Source organism: Dermochelys coriacea, chromosome 9, assembly GCF_009764565.3.
Source record: "Dermochelys coriacea isolate rDerCor1 chromosome 9, rDerCor1.pri.v4, whole genome shotgun sequence".
Taxonomy (NCBI): Eukaryota; Metazoa; Chordata; order Testudines; family Dermochelyidae; genus Dermochelys; species Dermochelys coriacea.
In genome coordinates, this window is record NC_050076.1 from 82,528,029 (window position 1) to 82,552,984 (window position 24,956).

General features: G+C 41.0%; 1 protein-coding gene and 1 long non-coding RNA gene across 17 annotated transcripts in view; one reads left to right on the plus strand and one right to left on the minus strand.

Moving 5' to 3' along the window:
* The window catches only part of ARHGEF9 (Cdc42 guanine nucleotide exchange factor 9), a 314,624-nt gene extending 292,239 nt beyond the window's left edge, over nucleotides 1-22,385 (plus strand). For 9 of the 16 annotated variants that reach the window (XM_038416958.1, XM_043492309.1, XM_038416964.2 and 6 more), the window contains 3 exons: nucleotides 2,269-2,512; nucleotides 4,508-4,576; nucleotides 18,337-22,385. In XM_038416958.1, the coding sequence (XP_038272886.1) occupies nucleotides 2,269-2,512; nucleotides 4,508-4,576; nucleotides 18,337-18,518 (495 nt within the window). In that variant the 3' untranslated portion in view covers nucleotides 18,519-22,385. The remainder of the gene's footprint in view (nucleotides 1-2,268; nucleotides 2,513-4,507; nucleotides 4,577-18,336) is intronic. The other 7 variants (XM_043492310.1, XM_043492315.1, XM_043492312.1 and 4 more) reach the window with 4 other exon arrangements.
* On the minus strand, nucleotides 1,965-3,369 carry LOC122455769. Its single transcript, XR_006274229.1, has 3 exons — nucleotides 3,226-3,369; nucleotides 2,895-2,897; nucleotides 1,965-1,975 (listed from the first exon to the last, which is right to left on the minus strand). It is a non-coding gene; the product is annotated as an uncharacterized LOC122455769 (long non-coding RNA).
* Nucleotides 22,386-24,956: the final 2,571 nt, after the last annotated feature.

Sequence of the window (24,956 nt, forward strand, 5' to 3'; positions counted from 1 at the left end):
AGATAGTTGCAAAGCATATTGTTTAATGGATTGTTTCATTAGGAGTTTTAGGGGAAATATTAAGACTAAGAGCTTCTAGACATTATCCTCTCTCACCATCATTAATACCATTAAGCAGATTCATAAAACAGCTCTTTTGAGATCTTATGCCAAGTTCATTTGTTTTCTTTATTTCAGGAAGTTTTATAAGAGATATCCTAAGGACATTCACCGTTTAATTTTGTTAATTACACAAATATTGTGCTGTGATTTTATTTGTATGGTTAGATTATTCCTCCGATATGTTGTTTATCTTTATTGCATTTTAAAAATAGTTGAAAAATAAAATAGGAAAGAAAATGGCTTGCTGTTTAAATGATCGAGATAAATTAACTTTGTACAAGCGTGTATTGGTTTATGAGCCCTGCGGAAGAACCTAGTCTTAATTGTGCTTTTGTTAAAATTGGCTATTTAAATATTAAAGCCTTATAACTGGTTCTCCATATAGAATCATGTTCCTATTTGATTAATCTCCTATTTTCTGATGACCTGGCTTTTTTATGCTCTCATCATATAAATAGTTTATACAGTGGGCCTGATTCTCCACTCAGTATGTCACTGTGAATCAGGAAAAGCTCCACTGCAGACAATGCAAATGTTACTGTTGTAAAACTGGTGTAAGCAAAAGGAGAATCAGGCTCCTCGGTATTTATTTTATATCCTCTTTTTTGGGGAAAGGAGGGAGAGAAAAATATTTGAGTACTGTTTTTCACGTACAACTCCTCAAACCTGCATTTTCACACCTATGTCTGATAAACTGACATAGCATCTCTCAGCATACTTATTTAGTGGCACCTTCCCCCAGCTTTTTCAGGCATCTGCAGTGAGCACAGTTTATGCTTCAGTTCAAGGAATCTGGACAGCAGATGCAGAGCATGGTGGCAAAAACAGCAGCAGCAATGGGGCTCTGGGTGTGCTTGACATGTCAAGAGGCTCAGTGGATTGTGTGCATTTTTAGCTGAGCCATTAAGCAGAAATAACAAATAAGGATTTTTTCTCTTTCTCTCCAAAATGGTAAAGGTGGGAGAAAGGGCCATTAAAACAAAGGGAGAGAGGAAAGCCAAGGGGTGAACATACATAATACTGAAAGGTATAAATATCATGGAGGGAGAACAATGTTAAAGTATTCCAAGGTATAGTGGGATGGAACTGATCTTAGGGTAATTACAGGCTGAATGTTCCCAGTAATGAAGTCTGTAAGAGTGGGGAAAAAGTGATGGGAACCCCCCTTTCTTGTGATATTTAGAACTAGCTTGGACAAAGCACAAGTCTACTAGGAGTTAATGTGCAAAATGACCTATTAGGTCTACTTTTTTCTATCTCCAGTTTTTACATTTCTGTGAACCACTTTAGGAGCATAGGAACCAGATCAGATTAGTGGTCCTTCTTCTCAAGTTTCCTGTCATCTGCATAACAGTGCCAAGTACCAGATGCTTCAGAAGAAGGTGTAAAATCCATGTAATTGTCAATCATGGAATAAATTACTTGCTGGGGGAAGTTTCTTCCTGATCAGAAGCAGTTGATAGGGCTATTTTATGCCCCAAAGCCTGAGGATTATATCAAGTGTACATTTTGATCGTATCTAGCCTTTATCTATTCTATTAATTTAGCCAAAACTTTAAGTATTTACTGCAAATGAAGTTCTAAGAATTAGATCATATTTTGCAAATTAAGCCTTTCATTTCTGTGCTGAAAGAAAACTACAGTGTTTCAAATGGTTAAGACTATGCTTGGAAAGATTAGATTTTTATTGGTCAGTAAAGGTCAATTTCACCATACACACACAAATCAATGAAAAAATATTTTCATCAATGATAATTAAAATTTACAGATAGACAAAGTAAGAAAAATGCTGCTTATTAGAGTTTGATTTAAGGATAGTTACTTCACATATATATATATTTTACATGTGATGTTGGCAATTGGTGGTTTAATGCTTTTAAAGCTTTAATTTTTTGAATCTCAGCATCTAATGTCATTACATAATTACTGTCTGCCTCTCCACATTGTCTGAGATCTTCATAGTTTCCAGTAACCTCAACGATTTAAACTGAAAAAATCTTCAGAAATATGTAAACATAAACATCAGTATAATCCCTCAAATTTATGAAAAATAAATATTTTATGAAAAATAAAAAATAAAAAAAGCCTCATTAAGATTCAATATCTACTTCCTGGCATAGGCTTCGGTCCACCTAGAATTAAATGCATCTCTTCTTTTTCATGTAGGACCTGATACGAAGAGATATCCTGTATTACAAAGGTCGCATTGACATGGATAAATATGAAGTAGTGGATATAGAAGACGGGAGAGATGATGACTTCAACGTCAGCATGAAGAATGCCTTCAAACTTCATAACAAGGAAACCGAGGAAATTCACTTATTCTTTGCCAAGAAGCTGGAGGAGAAACTGCGATGGCTCAGAGCTTTCAGAGAAGAAAGAAAGATGGTTCAAGAAGATGAAAAGATAGGTAAGGGATCGAAAATCAGTGGGGGGTGGCTGTTGGGTTTTGCCCCCTCTGGGGGAGAAGGCCAAATTACTGTGCTTTAGAATTATAGTTTAACTTCATTATAACATCCCTGGCTTGTCTCACAGTTGCTGTGAAGATTTGCTCATTTAGGAGCAAATGCTGCCCTTGGCTTCAAGCTTCAGCATAAGGAAACTCCACAAGGTGATGCAGGAGAGAGAAATTTACAGTCCCCCAGCCACTGAGAGGCAGCAAAGCCTCACAGCTGCAGTAGTTTCTCATAGACTCATAGATATTAAGGTCAGAAGGGACCATTATGATCATCTAGTCTGACCTCCTGCACAACACAGGCCACAGAATCTCACCCACCCACACCTGCAATAACCCTCTCACCTATGTCTGAGCTATTGAAGTCCTCAAATCATGGTTTAGACTTCAAGGTGCAGAGAATCCTCCAGCAAGTGACCCGTGCCGCATGCTACAGAGGAAGGCGATATATAAATCTACAGCTCATGGATCAAATCCACTGCCCAGAAAATCAGAACTAGTTGATCACTGGTAAGGGGTCCCTCTCACATGTAGAAAAGAGGTCAAAATGAGGGGAAGTTCACTAAGGAAAGAAGTTAACTCTCCTAGGCCTTTCAGCAGGGCATATGTGCACAATTGCAAATACCTTCACAATTGTGAATAGTGTCAGACCTATAGAGGGCTTTTACCTATTTCATTGTGTTTACAGTTAGCCACATGTGGGCACCTGGAGCCTTGGCTGGGGGCCATTATTATTTTAAATCTACATATAACCCAATGAAAATAAGGAGCAGGGGCACAACTGGGCGGCTTCTGTTGAGTCCATTGTAGATGGCCTGGGGAAGAGCTCGCCTCTCTCAGCAGGGGTCAGGCTGCCTGGATGGCACCGCTAGCACAAGCACCCCGGCCAGGGCCGAGCCTCTGCCGCTGGGAGATGCCTGTCCACCTTTCCGCCCCCAGGGGGCGCCACGCAGCGCTTGCTGGTTTGTGTGCGGCGCGGAGGCCAGAGGCTACGGGGACGGGCTCCCTGAACAAACATCCCAGGGACAGACGGCACGTGCCACCAGAGCGCTGGTTCCGCTCCCCTCTGTTAGCCCATGAGCTCCTCAGGCACCCGGAGGTAGCGCACCAGGGGAGGCCGTTTGCTCCTAAGCACGGACCCAGAGGAGAGGCTGGGTCAGCATCCCCGTCCCCCCCGGCAGGCAGCCCACCTAGCGCCTCCCCGGCCGGGCCGGGCCCCATGGAGGGGCTGCTCTGTTGGACTCGTTAAGTCTCCTGGCTCAGGCCAAGGGAAGCAGCAGCCCCGGCGTCTGCCCGCTAAGAGAGCCCGCCGGGCAGGGCCCCCACGCCCCGCTGAAGGGGCCCCGGCCGGAGCATCTCGCCCGCCCGCTGCCCTGCAAAGCGGCCCCCCGGGGCGCTCAGTGCAGCGAGCCCCAGCCCTGCGCCGCAGAGTCAGGGGCCGCCCGCCCGCCAGAGCGGTACCGTGTCTCCGGGCTGCCCGCGTCCGCCAGGCGCTGCCACCCCGCCGGGCTCCGGAGCGAGCTGCGATCTCCCCCGCCCCCGATGCACCACTACTGCAGGGAGAAAGGCAGACAGACTCACAGCCTTGCCCTTCTCTCTGTATTACCACAAAAGGTTATTGTAACCAAAATTGGCATCTGGCTTATTGTCTTTTGCTCATTCGTAAAGTACCTGTGTTCATTTATGGCACTGTATAAATAATGCTAAAAATAATAATGTTTATAAGGTTGCTTTTTTGGCAGCCTCCTCCCAAGTGATGTTACAGTGAGGCTTTACTTTAAAAGAAGATTTGGGGTTTTTTTTAAATGTATCTCTGTATGGGTAGCCCCACCAGGCAATGCTTTGCCACCTATGGGTTATTAGTTTCATAAATGGTACATGAAGAAATATTCAGAAAAAGAGGGTTGGAAAGCGATTTTCTGAACTCTTTGCCATATTCCCTTTTTCCAGGCTTTGAAATTTCTGAAAATCAAAAGCGACAAGCGGCAATGACAGTAAGGAAAGTCAGTAAACAAAAAGGTAATTGGAATCATGTCTCTCGTTAGGTGAAGCCAGGATAGGGTGGGGCTTTATGCTGGACTGCAATCCACATTCCCTTTGATTTTTCACCAGTCTCTTTTTTTATCTCGTTTGTGTATTTCATATAATTTGTTGATGTATCCATGGGCCAAATTCATTTCTGGTGTAACTCTGTTGAAGCCAGTGGAATTACGGCAGAGGTGATTTTGATCTCCTCTGTCCAGTCTAGTATCCAAAAGCAATCCTGTGGGCAGGAATTTATCTCAAACCATAGACAGTATATAGATACATCTTACCCCGGACTGAAACTAAAGCCAGTGAGAAGATACATAGAGGCTTTGCTAATTCCCAGAGTCTCCCATTGGAAAAGAAAGGGAGATGGCTAAAACCCAGGATGTGTTGAGGTCCCACCACTCTACTTCTTTTTGAAATGGGAGGCTCATGGAACTTGCATATAACCTTTTAAGGATAGCACAGTTGCATCAGCACTAGCAAATATAGCATCCTAGTAAAGACACTATATATCAAATAGTCCTAGAAGATCATATTCATCCCCCTGCCTGGGAAGAGTACAGTCAACCAATAAGATCATGTCAGATATTAGACTGAGAAGCCACTGGCCAAAGTTAATGATAAGTTCTGATAATTCTTGCAGCTGTAGGTTTTGTAATGATCAATGTTGGGGAGAATTAGAGAGGAGTCATAGTAACAATGTTTGAAGTCATGGAGTCTTCAGAAAAAGTATGAGAAGTCATGAACATATCCATCTAGTTATCAAAATATCATGGCACATTCAGGTCTCCAAATGGTTAAATGTTTTGGAAACAACTCAGGACTTCTTGGGTACCTGCAGTCACCAGCTGCCGCCTCCCTGTTCTATAGCTTTTACAGCCCTATGCTTGACTTTTCAAACAAACAAGGTCTTAAACCTTTAACGAGTTCCTAGCTCTCTTCCTCACCTGGTTGTTCCATACTGCCCTGATGGTTCATTAGTGCTTTGTTAGGCCCAGTGTGAACCCATTGGTACTCCTAAGTCCCTGCACTGTTGTTGTTTATCTACTGCCATCTACTAGCCTCTAGTGTTATCCTCTGAGTTGTTCTCTAAAAACTTTCATGGCCAGATTTTCAAAACTGAAAATGTGCAAAAAATGCATTTGGGTGCCAAATGTCCGCACCGCATCACTGCAACTGTGCACAGGAACTGCACATTCAATAGACCAGTTTTTCATGTAATTAGCCACTTGTATGGGCACAATTCTGAAAATTTCCCCCTTCATTATCCTCTTGCACACTGACTCCCGGAGCATGCAAACAATTCACTGAAATCACGCTCGCTGGAAAACTGCAGGATCTGTGACTCAAACGACAGCCCCAGCAAATCAAGTTTTCATTAGTGCTAATGAAACTGACTCAGCTCAAGTGTGCCTGAGAGTGCATATGAATATTTCCAGTTGAACTGTTGTATTTCCATCCTGACAAACTCAGCGTACTTAACTATGTTTAGTTTTTACGCAGCAATTGCTCCCTTATTCTATCTCTCTTTCTTTCTCTGTGGGGAAAAAACAAAAGGGGAGGGGAATTTTAATAGTCCAGGCTCCTTAGGCTATACAATTAATTAGCTTCCCTCTTCCTAGAACATCAGTCAGCACCTCCCTTTTCCAGAATGATCCTGTGCTCTAATATTGGGAATTCTTTTTATGATATGAAGTCCTTGAGTCTGACAGAAACTCATTCTGACTCAAACATCAAGTGGAACAATGTCAGATTGTTTTACCTAAAACGTTTATTCTGAAATAATAACAAAACTCTTTACATAGCACCATTAAATTAGCAACTCTGCCTCTTCTATAAGGTCTTGTGCTTCAGTGATCATAGCCCAGCCTCAAGTTAATTAAATTAAGTACTGATAAAGTAAATTTTGTAAAGCCAGAGCCTTGCTAAATACCATCAAAACCAGTTGATTTTATTACCCCAAAGAGTGTGGTTTGGCTTATCGAATAATAGGTGTGTAGAACTGGAAGGAACTTCAAGAGGTCATCTAGTCCAGTCCCCTGCACTCAAGGCAAGACTATGTAATAACTAAACCATTCTTGACAGATGTTTAACTTTTTCTTTAAAACATCCAATGATGGAGATTCCACAACTTCCCTAGGCAATTTGGTCCAGTGCTTAACTACCCTGACAGTTAGGAAGTTTTTCCTAATGTCCAACCTAAACAGCCCTTGCTTCAATTTAAGCCCATAGCTTCTTGTCTTATCCTCAGAGGTTAGAGAACAACTTTTCTTCCTTGTAACAACCTTTTATGTACTTGAAAACTGTCCATGTCCCTGTCCCTGCCCCTGTTCTCTTCTACAGACTAAACAAATCCAATTTTTTCAATCTTCTATCTTCTAGGTTTTCTAGACCTTTGATCATTTTTGTTGCTCTTCTCTAGACTTTCTCCAGTTTATCCACATCTTCCCTGAAATGTAGTTCTCAGAACTGGACACAGTACCCAGTTGAGGCCTTATCAGCTCAGAGTAAAGTGGAAGAATTACTTCTCATTACTTCCATCCCAGAATGATGTTTACTTTTTTGCAACAATGTTGTTATACTGTTGATTCATAATTAGTTTGTGATTCCACTATAACCCTGAGATCCCTTTCTGCAGTACTTCTTCCTAGGCAGTCATTTCCCATTTTGTATGTGTGCAATTTATTGTTCCTAAGTGGAGTACTTGGCATTTATCCTTAATGAATTTCATCCTATTTACTTCAGACCATTTTCTCCAGTTTGTCCAGATCATTTTGAATTTTAATACTATCCTCCAGAGCACTTGCAACCCTTCCAGCTTGGTATTGTCCGCAAACTTTATAAACGTACTCTCTATGCCATTAGCCCTGATGAAGATATTGAACAGAACTGGACCCAGGACTGATCCCTTTGGGACTCCACTTGATATGCCTTTTCATCTTGACTGTGAATCACTGATAACTACTCTCTGGAAATGGTTTTCCAACCAGCTATGTGGTTGTATTTTCCTAGTTTCTTTATGAGATGGTCATGCGAGACAGTACCAAAAGCCTTACTAAAGTCAAGATATACCACATCTACCACTTCGCCCCCTCCCCACCCCAAGGTTTGTTACCCTGTCAAAGAAAGCTATTAGGTTAATTTTACATGATTTGTTCTTGACAAATCCATACTGACTCTTATTTATCACCTTATCTTCCAGGTGTTTGCAAATTGCTTTTGCATAATACCCCAAAGGCTGGCCCTTGTGTGAGTAGTCCTATTGAGCAGCTGGCTTCAGTGGGAATACTTAGCAAGCATTACTCAGCATGAGGAAGGGTAGCAGAACTGGGCTCCAAGTTATTTGCAGTTTCAGGGTGCTTTTTTTGACTTATCTTGTAATAATTTCATATGTATTTGAAATGTATTCCCAACAAGGCTTTACCAAAGGCATTAATAAATACTTGGTGACTGTGTATTGCTAGTAATTAGTTGTGCTAACCTGTGCTAAGAGAAGGGTAACCAGTTCTCATGCTTCAGGATGACTGCAGCCAGGGATCAGGTAGGCCTGCTGCCTTTTCTATGTACACATTGTGGAGCTAGACATATGCATTGCGGATAGGTTTGTGTTGCCTCTGATGCATCAATTGGGCCTCAAAGCACTTAAGCATGTGCTTAATTTTAAGCATATAAATAGTCCAATTGACATCAATGCTACCTATATGCTCAAAGTAAGCACACGCGTCAACACTTTGCCTGATCAGGCTTAGTAGCCACTGCAGGACTTGATGGCCCAACCAGCTGATCTGATGTGTTAAGACCTCTGTGCCCAGGTTTTGTAGCCTTATTTTTACCATCTGCTATGCTATATCAGATGACTTCTTCTATGGGAAACAGCGATAATTTCCCTATGACAGAATGCATAAGGAAAGGATTGAAGCAGTTAAGGAGATGAAATGGAATGGGCAATCAAGTGTGTTGGAGACAAACTAGAAAGTTTTCAGTAGTTTTAACAGCAGCGTATTTCATAAACTGTCATACAACGTTTCTCTGAAGTATTACTCTGGAGTCAGCCCGCATATTTATTAAGAGGAAACATTTAAAGGACCACGAGCTGCAATACACCGGAGAGAGTCTGGAAGATGAGACTGACAAGGAAGAAACATCCAAACTCTGTCAGATGAACTTGATGAAACTTTAATCAGATGATTAAGAGATAGCATAAACCTTGGCATTTTGGGTTTGTTTTGTTTTTTTTTAAACCAGTGTCCTAAATGAATCATCCCATTTGGAACCAGCTTGCTGTTAACACATACATGCACACACAGACATACACACATATGCACCTACAGGCATATACACACATGCACAACCAAGATTCCTTCAAAATTGGTTTGATGTTGAGCAAGCGAGTCAACCTCAGATTTCAGCAACATACTGGGATTTGCACTACTTATTGGATTGGGGGGAAATGTAATAATATCAGAGCATGTGCCTTAAGACAGCATTAAACCAATTCTCCACCTTCTCTAAGTCCATTAGACATAAAGTGGATAAGTAGCATTGGCTTGTGCTCCTTCCCAGCAGACAAAGTTGTGGGATATTTTTTACAGACAGTGATTCAGATCCTTCTTCCAGTATGACAGGTTTCAGAGTAGCAGCCGTGTTAGACTGTATTCGCAAAAAGAAAAGGAGTACTTGTGGCACCTTGGAGACTAACAAATTTATTAGAGCATAAGCTTTCGTGAGCTACAGCTCACTTCAACAGATGCATGGATGAAGTGAGCTGTAGCTCACGAAAACTTATGCTCTAATAAATTTGTTAGTCTCTAAGGTGCCACAAGTACTCCTTTTCTTCCAGTAAGAGCCATCCAGCCCCATGCAACTTCAGTGGGTGTAACTGAGATCAGAATTTAGTCTGGTATATCCTAGAATAATTAAAATGAGAGAGAGAAATTCTGGTTTGGCTTGATTTTTAAAAGAGCTTGTCACAGTTACCAGGCTATCTGCACGGCTGTTCCTTCTTGGGGATTTTGAGTGCAGCCCCAGCAGTTGTCAAGTCATTCCACCCCTCCTGGGGTGGAACTCTGCAGTTCACCACTCTCAGACTAGCACCTGGATTTACAGTCCCCTAGATTCCAACCATGACTAACTCAGCAGGTCCAATGGGGGCCAGATCCTGCAGAGGTTTCTCTTTGGGAGCCTCTGACAGCATACATTTGCAGTGAAACTGTGTCCCCAAAACAAGGCATGATTTATTTTGCCCAAAAGGTACACAGCACAGAGAGGTGGATTTAAAATAACAAAGACTTGCACAGATATTGCCTGGCCTAAACTTAACCTTGCTATCCATAACTCGGGAGGGTCTGGCTTCTTTCCCATCTCTTATTTGGGAGAAACAGCCTATGCTGCTTGAAACCTGCTCCCTCTCTCTGAGTGTCTCAGACTTCTCCCTGAAACATCCTGGCCAGTTTCTCTGACCACTTCCCCTCCCTTTCTGCCAGGTTTAGGTTTCCTTAACAATCAAGCCTATTAGGTCATGTTGTGCATCCCTTATTGCCAATGCAGGATTGCTCAGCACACTGTATTTCCCATTGATTTGTCCATTCCAATTTTAAGTGACTCTAACAACAGGGATTTAAAGCTCCCTTAGTGTATCTAACCATCCGGATTGTTTGCCAGTATTCCTCTCCATCTTCAGTGTTTGCAGCCTTCAAAAACTGGATTCATTATGCCATATAAGACCACTAGTCTGTCTAGTCAGGTAGCTTGACTCTATCAGTGATCTTAACCTAATGATTCATAAGAAGGAATGATATCCCTTTGTTTTTGTTATTTATCTAATAGTGCAAGCCTATGTGGGGTGGGATCTCCCTTCTGAACCCAACGAGCGATCAATAAATGCTATGAAGAATGAAATTTGCTTTTTTCTCATAATTTTGGACTAACTTATTCTTTTTTATTGCTGTTTTCATGAGTAGCATAACAGTAGGCTAAGGAGCTGCATCTTCAAATGTGCATGCTTCAATTCTCTTAGCAGACCATGCTAAGGCCTCCAAAAGCTGCCCTTGACATACTGAGATGTTTCCAGTATTCCCTGCTTTCCTCCATAGCCTTGTTGCTGAATTCTCCCACTACCACTAAGTGGCTCATCCATCCCCTAGCAGTCTGTAAAAATCTACTGAGAGCTAAATTCACAGCTGGTATAAATTGGCATAGCTCCACCAGCTAAGGCTTTGGCTCCAGAATGCATTCTCTCCCTAGCTGCCAAGTCTTTCTGCTACCCTCATTTGCATTAAGTGACTTGACCTGATGCCCAGCTAACCTCAACTCACAAAAATACTGACCCAAATTCCTCCCAAGAGTCATTCCGTCCTAATTTCTTCTGACATCTTAAACCTCTGCAGGTCAGTTGTCAGACATTCCCAGTTTCCAAGTGTCTTCTACCTGGAAATCAGATGACATCTGAACGGTTAACCGGCCCATTCGTTAAACTCTTTTTAAAAAGGGAGGGGAGGCACACTTGTATTTTCAGATATAATCAAGGTCATTTCCCTTTGTTCACCAAGCTTTCCACACTGCAGATGAAAGAATGTCATTACTGGATGGAAATCATGTTATCAATACTACTTCCCTGCAAATACGTAAAATACATGGTGCAAATCCCATTGCTGTTAAATTACATGGGCCGTAAACCAATGTTCCCTCTAATTTTTGACAGGCCGTGTGCGTAAAAAATTTCTTCTGTGCTAATTTTTGAAGCAGAGTTCAAATTTGTGTGCCATGAGTCAAATATGCCCAAGCGAGTAAAATGCTTATACATTTAAAACGTTTTAATTTGTAATTTGTGATAATAATAGTTTTACACCATGTTATTTTATAAATATCATTTTTAAATACTTAGAAAAAGGAAATTTAACGTCCTTTCCCTTCCCCCGCCCACCATTGCCAGCTAGGAGAATCAGGCAGTGTTGATAGATTGCGGGTGAACAATGTCCAAAGTCGCCAGTAAATGATATTTCGGCCTGGCTCCGATGTAGTATTTCATTTTTTGTGCGCGTGGTATTTAGGATCTGTGTGCACACACGCACAGCTTAGAGGGAACAGTGTCGTAAACTGAACCTTGCAAAGCCCATGAGTGCCCATTATACAGTTACCCTGTGGAACTAGCCACAGCATTTTTCAGTGTTTTCAATCTGAAAGTATTAATGGTGATTATGATTTTCATAATACAGACGAAATTCTTTCTTCACTGAAGGAATTACTAATCCAGATAGAATCTGATCTGAGATATAGTTAGGATTTCCAAAGCTAAGCAAGGTCAGACTGACTGGATGAATATTTGGATAGGAGACCTCCAAGGAATACCTAAGTGCAAAAGAAAATGACATTGGTGGCTAAGTAGGGGGCACTCTTGCTTCTGAGTCTGTTCTGAACAAATACTCCAGCAGAGTGCTGAGAGTGCCCTCTGTTGGGTGAGATGTGAAACTGACCTCTTGCTTTCATTAAAGATCCCAAAGGACTGTTGAAGAGTAGAGGTGTTACCCACAATGTCATGCCCAGACTTCCAGTTGAGTGATTCTGACCACCTAAATTCTCCTTGTCGTTTCAGTTAGATATTTTTTTCTTCCTATCTAGTTCTAAATTGTCATGTAGATTTGCTGAGTGCTGTTAATAAGTGTCACCCCAGAAGTGGGCTGTATTTCAGTGAGTGAACTCTGTAGTTCAATAAAATGGACAGTGCAAGGAGTATTTCCTCATCAAATGATTAATACTTTGGCACTATTTCCTGTTGAAGGGGCATGCTGAGTAATAACACCACAGAAATATGTCAGACATAAGGCAACTGGACTTGTGATGAGGTTGAGTACGCCTCCTAAGAGGTGTGAATTACCTCACTGCCATTGAGACTCAGGAGAATTGAGGGTTTGCACCATCGTACGCTCTCCATTCACCAGCAGTACGGCACCAACTTCAGCCCACTCTGAACTAGAAAACATCTATTTTTTGTTACCTGTCTCTTAAATCCAGCTGATAGATAGGCAAGGTGGTTAGATGCCTGTGCAGAGGAAAGGAACATGAAGTAGCTACCAATCAAGGCACGAAAGAAATCGTTAAAGGGTCAGGATCGAATAAGCATAGAAAGACATTTTATATTTGGCTTTACTCTTTTAATTCTTTCAGTGCCAGGGAATTCCTTCTGAGAAGACCACAAGTACAAAAGGCATTTTGGAAAGAAGTTAGGAGCAAAGTAGAGATGGCTTCAAATCCTTTCAGGGTTTTTGGTTTTGAGTGGTTTTTTTAAGATGAGAAACCTAAGTGATTCAAACTGACATTGCCTAGCACTAAAATACTGCTCAATTTCAATTGACAATACATCTTCTCTCTTTGCTGCATTTGCCCTGACAAATGATGAACTGCAAAGCTACTTTTTTTTTTTTCATGCTCAACAGCATTTCCTCAACCCCCGCCCTACTGAACAATCTTACTATGCAGCTGCACCCCTTGGATTCTGCCTTGGTGCAGAGTTCTGCATGAACCAGCAGAAGGAGCTCTAGGTCCGGTCAAGACTTATGTAACTGCTTCCCTGTGCCTAGGGAAAAGCAGCCTGACTGCTGTACCTGGAAATCTTTCCTTATCTATTTTGAATTGTGTTCACAGAGGCCGCCTGAGATTGCAGCATTCTTCACTGGAAAGGAGCTTTACTCATTTTTTCCGGTTAAATTGCAATGGGGTTATGGCTTTGCATATAAAAAAAAATCCTTAAAGAGACAATTTAGCACAGCTACTTGAAGCTCCGATGAGGGAGGAAACCAGCTCAGTTCAGATACAAATATATTAACCCTTCATTCATTCTGAGAACTACTCTTTTTCTGAGGTTTTGAAGATGTTCTGGTAAGTGGGATTTTTCTCCCACATCCAGTGTTTCACCGTGACCAGAAATACACAGATTTATAGATTCATAGATACTAAGGTCAGAAGGGACCATTCTGATCATCTAGTCCGACCTCCTGCATAACGCAGGCCACAGAATCTCACCCACCCACTCCTGCGAAAAACCTCACCTATGTCTGAGCTATTGAAGTCCTCAAATCGTGGTTTAAAGACTTCAAGAAGCAGAGAATCCTCCCTCAAGTGACCCGTGCCCCATGCTACAGAGGAAGGCGAAAAACCTCCAGGGCCTCTCCAATCTGCCCTGGAGGAAAATTCCTTCCCGACCCCAAATATGGCGATCAGCTAAACCCTGAGCATATGGGCAAGATTTACCAGCCAGATACTACAGAAAATTCTTTCCTGGGTAACTCAGATCCCATCCATCTAATATCCCATCTCAGGGGATTCAGCCTATTTACTCTGAATATTTAAAGATCAATTAATTACCAGAATCACATTATCCCATTATACCATCTCCTCCATAAACTTATCGAGTAGAATCTTAAAGCCAGATAGATCTTTTGCCCCCACTGCTTCCCTTGGAAGGCTATTCCAAAACTTCACTCCTCTGATGGTAAGAAACCTTCGTCTAATTTCAAGTCTAAACTTCCTGGTGGCCAGTTTATACCCATTTGTTCTTGTGTCCACATTGGTGCTGAGCTGAAATAATTCCTCTCCCTCTCCTGTATTTATCCCTCTGATATATTTATAGAGAGCAATCATATCTCCCCTCAACCTTCTTTTAGTTAGGCTAAACAAGCCAAGCTCCTTAAGTCTCCTTTCATAAGACAAGTTTTCCATTCCTCGGATCATCCTAGTAGCCCTTGTCTGTACCTGCTCCAGTTTGAATTCATCCTTTTTAAACATGGGAGACCAGAACTGCACACAATATTCCAGGTGAGGTCTCACTAGTGCCTTGTATAATGGTACTAAAGCCTTCTTATCCCTACTGGAAATACCTCTCCTGATGCATCCCAAAACCGCATTAGCTTTTTTCACAGCCATATCACATTGGCAGCTCATAGTCATCCTATGATCAACCAATACTCCAAGGTCCTTCTCCTCTTCCGTTACTTCTAATTGATGCTTCCCCAGCTTATAACTAAAATTCTTGTTATTAATCCCTAAATGCATAACCTTACACTTCTCACTATTAAATTTCATCCTATTACTATTACTCCAATTTACAAGGTCATCCAGATCCTCCTGTATAATATCCCGATCCTTCTCTGAATTGGCAATACCTCCCAGCTTTGTATCATCTGCTTTGTATCATCAACTTTATTAGCAAACTCCCACTTTTTGTGCCCAGGTCAGTAATAAAAAGATTAAATAAGATTGGTCCCAAAACTGATCCCTGAGGAACTCCACTGGTAACCTCCCTCCAGCCTGACAGTTCGCCTTTCAGTAGGACCAGTTGTAGTCTCCCCTTTAACCAATTCCTTATCCACCTTTTGATGTTCATATTGATCCCCATCTTTTCCAATTTAACTAATAATTCCCCATGTGGCACGGTATCAAACGCCTTACTGAAATCTAGGTAAATTAGATCCACTGCGTTTCCTGTATCTAAAAAATCTGTTACTTTCTCAAAGAAGGAGATCAGGTTGGTTTGGCACGATCTACCTTTTGTAAAACGATGTTGTATTTGTTGTATTTTGTCCCATTTATCATTGACTTCAATGTCCTTAACTAATTTCTCCTTCCTACCTGTAGTCCAGTCATGACTACTATTCCACCATGTTTCTGTTATCCCTATAATATCTGGTTTCACTTCCTGCACCAGTAGCTCTAGTTCCTCCATTTTGTTACCTAGGCTCCTTGCATTGGTGTACAAACATCTTAATTTTTGCTGTTTGGCCTCGCTCACATTTTGTACCCTATTAGGCACATTCATTCTACAGCCAGTATAACCTATTAGACTGGCATCCACACTGCCCTCACTCCTTATATACATTCTCCTACCCACGGCTGGATCCTTTCTTACTTCGTCTTCTTCCCTCTCAATGCTAAAATCTGGCATGGAGATTACCTGGACATCTCCCAACCATCTCCCCCAAATTCCTAGTTTAAAGCTCTCTTTTTCATTCTTGTGGTGTTTTTATCTGCTATTGGAGGTGACATGTTGAAAATCTCATGAGAAAAGCTACTCTTGTGGGATTGCCGAATTTACTCTGCAGAGCACAAATACTCATATTTGCATGCACACAAATGCAAGGGCAAAATAACACATGCCTCCATGTCTGTAGCTGTATTAATTGCATGCACAAGTTAGACATACAATTTTGACAGTTTAGCCCCTCTTTGCTTTCACCTGGTGCCCAGGATAGCTGTAGCCAATTTGCCCCCTCCTTCTGTGCAAATTAGATCAGCTTCAGGACTTTTCTAATTTAGGTAAACTGCCATGGCCATGGATCACGGGAACATAGCATGATTTGGCCACATTTGGCCAAATTTGGCCCTGTCACACTTTATCTTCTGCCACTGCATGGAGTGAGCCACCAGGGATTATTATAGAGCTGGCTATGCCAGTTCTATACCAGGTGGGGATTTTCCCATGCCACAGGTATTTTCAGATGCTGAACTGGAATCTAGATGCCTGGGCAGTCTAATTGGAGGATAGAGGCATCCTGCTGTCTCTATGATATCCTAGAGCCAAACAATTTAAGATTTGGCCCTGGCCCCTGTCTGTAATGATGGGGCATCAAGCACTCAGTGGAACTGGCATTCTACTGTGCAAGGATCTTACTCAAGATTCACATATTTGAGGTAGGAAAAATAAGGTTGTAAACTCATGAGATTAGCAAATCTGATCAAGCATCCAAGAGCCTATCAAAGAGGTGTAGGAACCAAACAGATTGTTGTTTTCAGCTTGACTTGGAACACATAACTGTGATGCAGTTGGTTAAGGTTACTAAGTCATGAATCATGCAGCAACTTTTGCCCATGCTAAAAATGAAAAAGGATGACTGTACTTCCTGGATTGGAAAGAGAGCAACGTGGGTGGTTGTATTTGTTATCAGGTAAAACAAATAGTCATTTAATTTCTTTGGAGAAATCAGTCCCATTTCCATATTCCTCATCTCAAAGCACAATATGAAGAAATCCAGGAAATGTTTCAATTCACTCTGAAATCTTATTGGTTTTTAACCCGCCTTGATTGGTATTTACTATAACAAAGGGGAATAAATTACTTTTCTTCCCTCTACAGACTATTAAAGTCTTAGCTTGTTATAATAGAAGGACCTATATAATGATGCACCAACATTAAATGGTTGGCAGCTTAGCTTCACATAATAATGCATTGCATTTTTTGAGAGTTTAATTCTTTGCCTGTAATTGCTTTGAACATATATCGCACCTCCTATCCCCGGATCCCAAAGCACTGGCACGTGAAAGTGTGTGTTTGTGTGCTGGTAGAGACACATGCAGAGAATCTAATTTCTTTTATGCCAATCACTGTGGTATCTAGGTGCTAATTGTAATATTTTGCCTTCTCTAGCACCTCCCACCTGTGGATCTCAAAGCGTTTTACAAACATTAATTAATTTACCTTCATAACCCTCATATGAGGAAGGTGGGTATTGCCCCCATTTTTCAGATGGGAAAACTGATCACAATAGGCTGGCCCACCGCCTCCTGCAGTATAACCCCGGGGAACAGGAGATCTCCATAATGTTCCCCCCACATCGTTTTGTCGGGGGGCTTCCCTACCCACAGAATGAGTAGCAGGTTCTGCAGGCAACAGAGGGGATCCACAGAAGGCCAGAACTTTCTGCATTTGCTTCAAAGCTCTGATGTTCCCTCTGCTCTCCCCTGCTTCCTGGCAGTGTAGCTTCCACTTTATCACACTGCCCAAGGACCTTGCTTAAGAAGGGAATTACACTTCATGAATGGTCTCAACAAGAAGGAAGTATAACCAGTGGCCATATTACCTTTCCCTGGTAATCTCCACAGGCATAGTGATGGTTGTCCCCTCAGCCCCACCATCATCAGTTCGGGCTACCCATCCTCTACCTCCCCCACCGTCACCCATGTGGATCCCAGCTCCATAGAGCATCCTCTGCAGGGTTCTGTGTCTTAAAGACAGTGGACCCCTCACCCCTTCTGCATCAGAGGAGGCACTGTCTGGCCCAGAGAGATTGTAATTTGCTCAAGGTCACATAGAAATTATGTGACAGAGTCCACCAGGACTTCAGACTCACTGTCTTATACCTCAGCCACAAGGCCATCCTTTCTTTGGACTACCTCGCCTGGGAGATAGGGCTGGAAAGTTATCAGGCAGTGACTCTTGGGAGATTTCCCAGTACTTTCTAGTTTAGAAGCTGAAACCAGGCTGGTGAATTTAAAACAATCCATTAGGGAAAAATCCTACAGCACTTAGTAGAGGAAGCAATGACTTCTGTCTTTTGAAACCAACAAATGGAATTCTGTAGAAGAGGTACAGTTCTCTACAATGTAACAATTCTATAGACAAGACTTCACCTTTTCAATAATAGAGGGATTTCTAGATAACCGTATCTAATGGTTCTATAGGGCTCTCGTGACTCAAATTATATAGGACTTTTCCATAAGAGAAAAGTAAAACTCCACCAGAACAAAAGTAATTGATCTTTCTCAAATCTCCAACTAGCTTGCCAGTTTAAGTTGCATTTGGAGTGAGAATTTAAGTTAGTTGCTAATTTCATCCCTAGAATTGCTTTCTGCTGCTCATGTCCCCATTGTGTGGGGCCTTGGTTTTTAAAGCTATAGCAAGTAATATCATGAATACGGTTTTTGACCCAACTGAACTCTGACTGACCTCTTTCTTTTTCCCTTCCCCACCATCAATGCAGGTGTCAGCTACTCCAGGTCGGTTCCTCCAGCCTATCCACCACCCCAGGATCCATTAAATCAGGGACAATACATGGTGACAGATGGCATATCCCAGTCCCAGGTCTTCGAGTTCACCGAACCCAAACGCAGCCAGTCACCATTCTGGCAAAATTTCAGCAGGTTAACGCCATTCAAAAAATAATACCTAGAGTGAGATGGAGAATTTTAAAATAAAAATTTTAAAAAATTAAAAATAAAAATAAATAAATAAAATTATATTTATAGATGGACCTTTTTTCGGAGAAGCACTGTTGCAATTAAAAAGAATTATACACACACACACATACACACATATATATATATATATATATAAATATATATATATAGAAGGACCAAAAACTTTTTTTTGTTGTTTTTGGGAAGCAAACTACTACTAGATACTAGGAAGCACCAATGACTTCTACTCATGTGTCCGATTTTATTTTATTTAATTGGTCAGACAACATCATTTTTTCTCTTCATTTTTTTTTTGTCCAACTTGTCATTGTCTCTCCAGGATGATTTCTTGCTCGTTGTGAGTTTGTCACTGAAGTTTCTTGCAGGCCACATTGGTGTATATTTTATTTTATTTATGCCTTTTATTTTTCTATTTTAGAGGTGGGGAAGATCTCTGCTCCCTTCCCCCTTTGGTCCCCCCACCCCTTGACTGTCCCCAGACTTCTTGTTTCAATGAACAGCATTTTTCCCCCAGCATTCTCTGTTCTGAGTCGTTCCAGTCTGGGTGTGCTCTGTTGTGCACTGTGATATGCTGCTCAGTACTTCTATTGCTTTAACTGTTTTTATATATGTTCTTGGGCCAGGGAGGGGGGTATAAACAAACAAAAGGGGGGAACAGATCTTTATTATGTGAGAGGTGACTTCTGTTCAATTGATTTGTTGCATTTTTAACTGTGTTTCATTTCAATGCTGTGTGTTTCAATCACACATGCCATTCCCAGTAAGATTGAAAGAGAACAATGGAGGCTTTTTTGTTTTGTATTTTATTTTCTCCAGAGATTTTTTTTAGCTGAGAAATTACCCCGTGAGATGTCCAATACTAGCTTTTTCCTACATAAAGATGACAGATGTTTTAAAATTGCTTGATGGCCTCATGTCCTGTATTCTAGGTAGAGAAAAATTAGTTATTGAACACAAACAAAACGGCCAGTTTTCCTTCTGCAGGAATTAACTCAGAGGACCCATCTTCTCTGCCACACACACACATGCATAGCATCACTGTTATGAACCATTGATTGCAGTTTACAGAAGCAATGATCCTAGATGTAACAGCCATTGCTGTACTTGCTTTCTGGTCTGTTATGTTTTATTTAAGTATCCCTAGCTTTGCCTTGAGCCCCAAATTACCAACCAAGACATTAGCTGACAATGATGACCTGTTAGGTTAAGGATCATTGCTTAAGTAATCAAAAACATTTACTCAACATTTAATGCTTCCAACCTGTGGAAGAGTTTGAAAACTGCCTTTCAGAAAAGATTGCATTGAAATCAGTGTGGCATGAGACATTTTGCCATGTGACTAGGACTACATATCCAAATGTAGATCAGTAATCAGACTAGTCTAAACTGTAGCAATGGTTCAGCAAACTTGCACCATTTTCAATAGGCTGCACAGTAATTAGTTAACCTCTCTGTGTCTCTTTCTCTCTCTTTTACTTACTCTGTGTATTCAGAGCTGCATTTTCAATGACACCTCCTACAATTTCACCCTCACCTCAAACACACTAGTTTGCATGTATGGAAGCCTGCAGTTCGGCTCACAAAACAGATCATTGCACACATGATGCCTTTTTGCTTGGGCAAATGTGGATATTTTGCTCACATAAAAAGGTGTACGTGAAAATTTTGCAGGTGCTGTTTTGTAGGCTCCTTTGAAAATGTGGGGTGAAATGATCCAAACCCTAATTTGTATTGACTCTTTTCTTTTTAATCTTATCGGCCATCCAAGCAAATCAGGCTAGGTACTGATGTAGAGAAATACACCGGGGGGCCACAGATTTAATTTTTCACCTGAAAAACAAGAACCTGTGAAGACCACCAGTGAATGATTTCAATATTTCCATGCAGCTTATTCTCTTGTAGGGCTAGAGCAAGCACTAAGATAAAGACACCATGCCATGTTATAAGGGAGTGACCATATTTCCCATCTAAAGCACAAAGATTATCTCGGCACTTTCTTTGCTACTTGAGAAAATATAAATAATCAGCAAAGAAAGTCTAGTATTTTAAAGAGAGGAAGGCCCCCCACCCCCCATATGTAAATGATATACAGTAGCCCCCTCCTCCCCCCCCCCAAAAAAGTCCAATCAGGAGGCAACACAATTTTTATATCAGAAACGTTTTTAAAATACTCTTTTGTATCTCTGCTTTTTTTATGGTTAACAGCTCAGATTTTAATACAGAATATGTGGCGATTATTATTTTTGTTTGTTTAATAGGATGGGTGTTTAGAGAAGTGAACGAGATGATTCCTCAAAAGTTGTAACATAAAGGATGAAACAAAACGTCTTACAATTTCTGAATGGCTGGAGAGAGACACAGAGAGAGAGACAGATTAGAGCCTCCTTGTCAATACGATGAAAATAACACCTATACCTTTGCCTTTTTAATTGCTTAAGGGAGAAAAGTAACAAGTACATTAGTTAAGCCTGTTCATTTACTGTTTTGTGCCTCTGAGAGTGAGAATAAAACATCCATTATTTTTATGAGAAGATGCTTCCTTAATATTCAGCACTAGAAAAAAGAAACAACACGGCCATGCCATTATTTGCATCATAAATTGAGATTTCCTTGATCTGACAAGGCCACTTGTTGGACTCACAGCTTCTTGCTTACGTGGAAAACCAAAACCAAATAGCTTTGCTAGCTTTAAACTACCTGCACCAAAGCCAGGCAGCAGGTAAAGCAGATGCAGGCCTGTGTTCCAGAGCAAAGAGGGTTTGGCCCTCAGTCGTGGCATTCAGGAAAGCTCTTCCCATACATAAGTTGCCAAGGTGCTGCAAGAAATGAAGCATTAATAGAAAGGCAAACCAGCAATGTGTCCCACTTTTACTTACTTATTAATTATGAAGTAGAGAGCTGGGTTGGGTGGGCTTGTATACTTGAAAGCTCCAGAAACACATTAGATCTGATCAAACTGGGGGTAATTTTTGACTTAGCATGTTATATAGATTTTCATTTCAATGCCAGACAAGAGGAACCCACATACTGTTCCATGGGCAATAGAACCAGAGATTGTAACAGACTTAGATGTAGAATTTCTCCAGCTGAAACTATATATATATATAATATAAAAAACCTCCTTTTCCGTAGGTAAATGATGTGCATTACCCCTTGACCTAGCAGAGGATGTAAGTTCAAGACTTTTGCCTCCCCACCCTCTCCAAAAGATAAAACAAGAACCAACCTAGGTGCATCTAACAGTTGTAAATAGAAAATAATACATAGAAAAATATATTTGAAATCTGTTTCAGTTCTTGGATGGGCACTAGCCATCCATTGCAACGTTATTGATAGTACACTGTGGTGCTTTGGGTTTCTGGTTTTGTTCTCTTTATGCTCTGTCATCTTTTCATTGCAGCTACATTTCAGGGAACATGTATATTTAGTAGCTTTTGTAAGTTTTGCATGGCATCACCAAGCTTATTTTTCCTTGAGAAGATCAAAAGAGTCCAGAGGAGTTTAAAGGCACTATGATGATGCGGACTTGTAGCAGAGAATAAAAAAGAACAATCAAAGGTTTTAAAATACAAGTTTGAAGCCAAATACTGATATTTTAGTGCTTTTGGGGTTTTAACAGTATGGGCAAAAAAAAATGGATTTTGGTAACCCAGCTGATCCACACTTGCCAGTTTTATTATTTTGTTTATATTGGACTGTTTGACTCTGTCAAACAAGTGTCTAAGTTGTGTGTATAAAACGAAACAAAAAAAAGTGTTGAAAAAAAGTGTTGTAAAGACACTGAGCCTTATGAAAATATTTATGGAGTTAAATAAAAAGAAATGAAAAGGCATCTGAAGACATTTTTAAATCATTTTCCTACGCAGAGTGGTCTTACTCTTTTCCCCAAGGACGTGCGAGAATTGTCTGGATTGGGGGGCCAGTTTGTCAACAAAGCAGCCAATAAGCGATTCATATGGAACCAGAAAAGGGGTTAGAGTGGCTCACAAGAAATAACCCACACTCCTTGCCCATGCCTTCCGCTGAACTGAGCGGAAACAATTGATTAAGGATGAAAGGTTCAATTCTTATTGGCTTTCAAGTCTGATTCTGCATTAAATAGAGTTCAGGGGGAGTCTTCCCCAGAAACGTTGTTTTAAATGATGGATTTGATTACTAAATTCTGGTCAGCTTTACAACAAAAAAGAAAGGCCACCCAACAGACCTCAAGTTGCTGATACATTGATGTTAACATAAGAAAAAATCCTGAGCATATTGATAGTATAGCAGAGGCAGTATTTTTCTGAGCAGGAAGCCAGTGCCTCTGGCCTGAGTTAGTGCCAAAAATTAGTTTACAGTTAAGACAACTCCAGTTATTTAACCCTGGTGTTCAGATCAGTTAGTAACCCAAGCAATTCCCATGCTGATACCACTGTATCTAGAATGTATAGAGACAACACTGTAAGGGCCCAGAAGTGGCTGCATCCAAACAGATACCAATCTCAACAATGACTCTCTCTCTCTCTCTCTAAAACAATGAGGAGTCCTTGTGGCACCTTAAAGACTAACAAATTTATTTGGGCATAAGCCCAAGGACTCCTCATTTTTTTTTGCTGATGAAGACTAACACGGCTACCACTTAAATCTCTCTCCCTCTGTCTCCCCTTCCCTTTCACACTCTGTATTCTGGATGCTTTCCTGGGTGACTGGTAGTCAGCATGCTAGCATGGTGCGGGACTGAAGGATCAGCCCACTCATGTTGGCAAACCAATCAGCAAGGGGAATAAAAAAATAAAAGGAAAAATCATCAGTGCTACATGAATTACAGAGAGAATGCTGCAGCATTGCAAGCAGAGTGTTTATTCCAGAATCTGTCTGGTCTAAGAAGTGAGGTCAATGGAATAAAACCTCACGGATTTGCCATTTCCTTCTCTTCCATCAATACACCGAAAAAGCATCATCGTATTGTATAAATTTTGCTTATAGTGGAGAAGATGTTGATGATTCTTCTATTACAATAATGTTATTTCTGTTATACCAAATGACTGATGTGGATTGGACCTATGGGGTTTTTTGTTTTGCCTTGAGGATGTGGTGAAATAGCTGTTTATTGCTTGTTTGTTTGTTTTTTTAAAGTACATGATTTTTAACCTAAATGTCCCTTTAATTTTCTACTTTCTGGTTGGCTTAGTGGACAGAGCCAATCGAAGACTGGTTCAACCATTAAAACATTCAGGTTTTATGTAGGTACAAGTTTTATTCATTTTTGTTTTCTTGGTCTTTCTTCAAACATCAGGCATTCAGACAAGTAACCATGGGCTTCTGACATCCAGCATTCACAGATTGCCATGGACTTCATTTGGTATAGCAGAAGAGAGGCCAAATTTTAAACTGTTTCACACCTTGGGCTACTCCACTGGGCCATATTTTGTTCTCATATACTACTCAGAGTAACTTTCTGATTTCTGTGGTGATATCCCAATTTACACCGGTGTACCAGGCCCTGATTCAGCAATTCATATAAGCGCATGCTTAACTTTAAATGCTGAAGTGCTTTGCTGAATCAGAGCCTAAATAGTGAAATCATGGACATTAGGGAAATGACCTGAAAATGACTTTGTCTCTATTAATTATGTCTGGTTTGGTTGTTCATATTACATCTGCTAACTGCAGCATTACCCCAGCTGCATGTCTGTAAACTGCAATGTCAAGCAATATACATACCGAATACATCATATACCCATCACCTTGAATGTCAGGTGCCAGGCACTGGCTAATCCTAAGAGTTATAGGTCTGGGCAGCATAGTCTCTAAAATCTGGAGGCTAAGGTGTGTGCAAGGTAGTTCCTGAAATGACACAAATACTGCAGAACCAGCACACTCTACATCAGAGTGATTCATGTTTTTGCAATGCATACATGTTTGTGGTATAGAGAGTACAAGTGCTTTTAGCAAGCATTCTTTGCATCTAACTAATGAAGCTGGAGTGTAGGTCCAGGCACAACAGAGTGTCAAGAAGACCCTATTCTTCTGCACCGAGCCAGCACCGGCCTTTGCATTTATAATACTGGTTCAGCATCCTCCAACGCAAAACGCTGTGTGCACATGTACCAGGATTATTCCAGACTGAAGTTGCATTGTGTGTTGGGGGGGTTTTTTTCCTTAAATTTGTTGTTCAGTATTTGCCTCATTTTTCCACCTCTCAGGATCAGATTAATCTCTTGCACAATTCCTCCTCATTCTGCAGCTGAAATAGCTCCTTTGCATGCAATGACCGTAAAGATGCTGAGCTCTTGAAAATGGGCAATTAGCCATTGCTAATGCTGGATAGGATGGTCCCTACTCAGTTCTAAAATGTTCTGTCACCCCAAGAGCATCTCTAAGAATGTGGCTCCATCTCCAGTTTGTTCCCTTCCCCCAAACC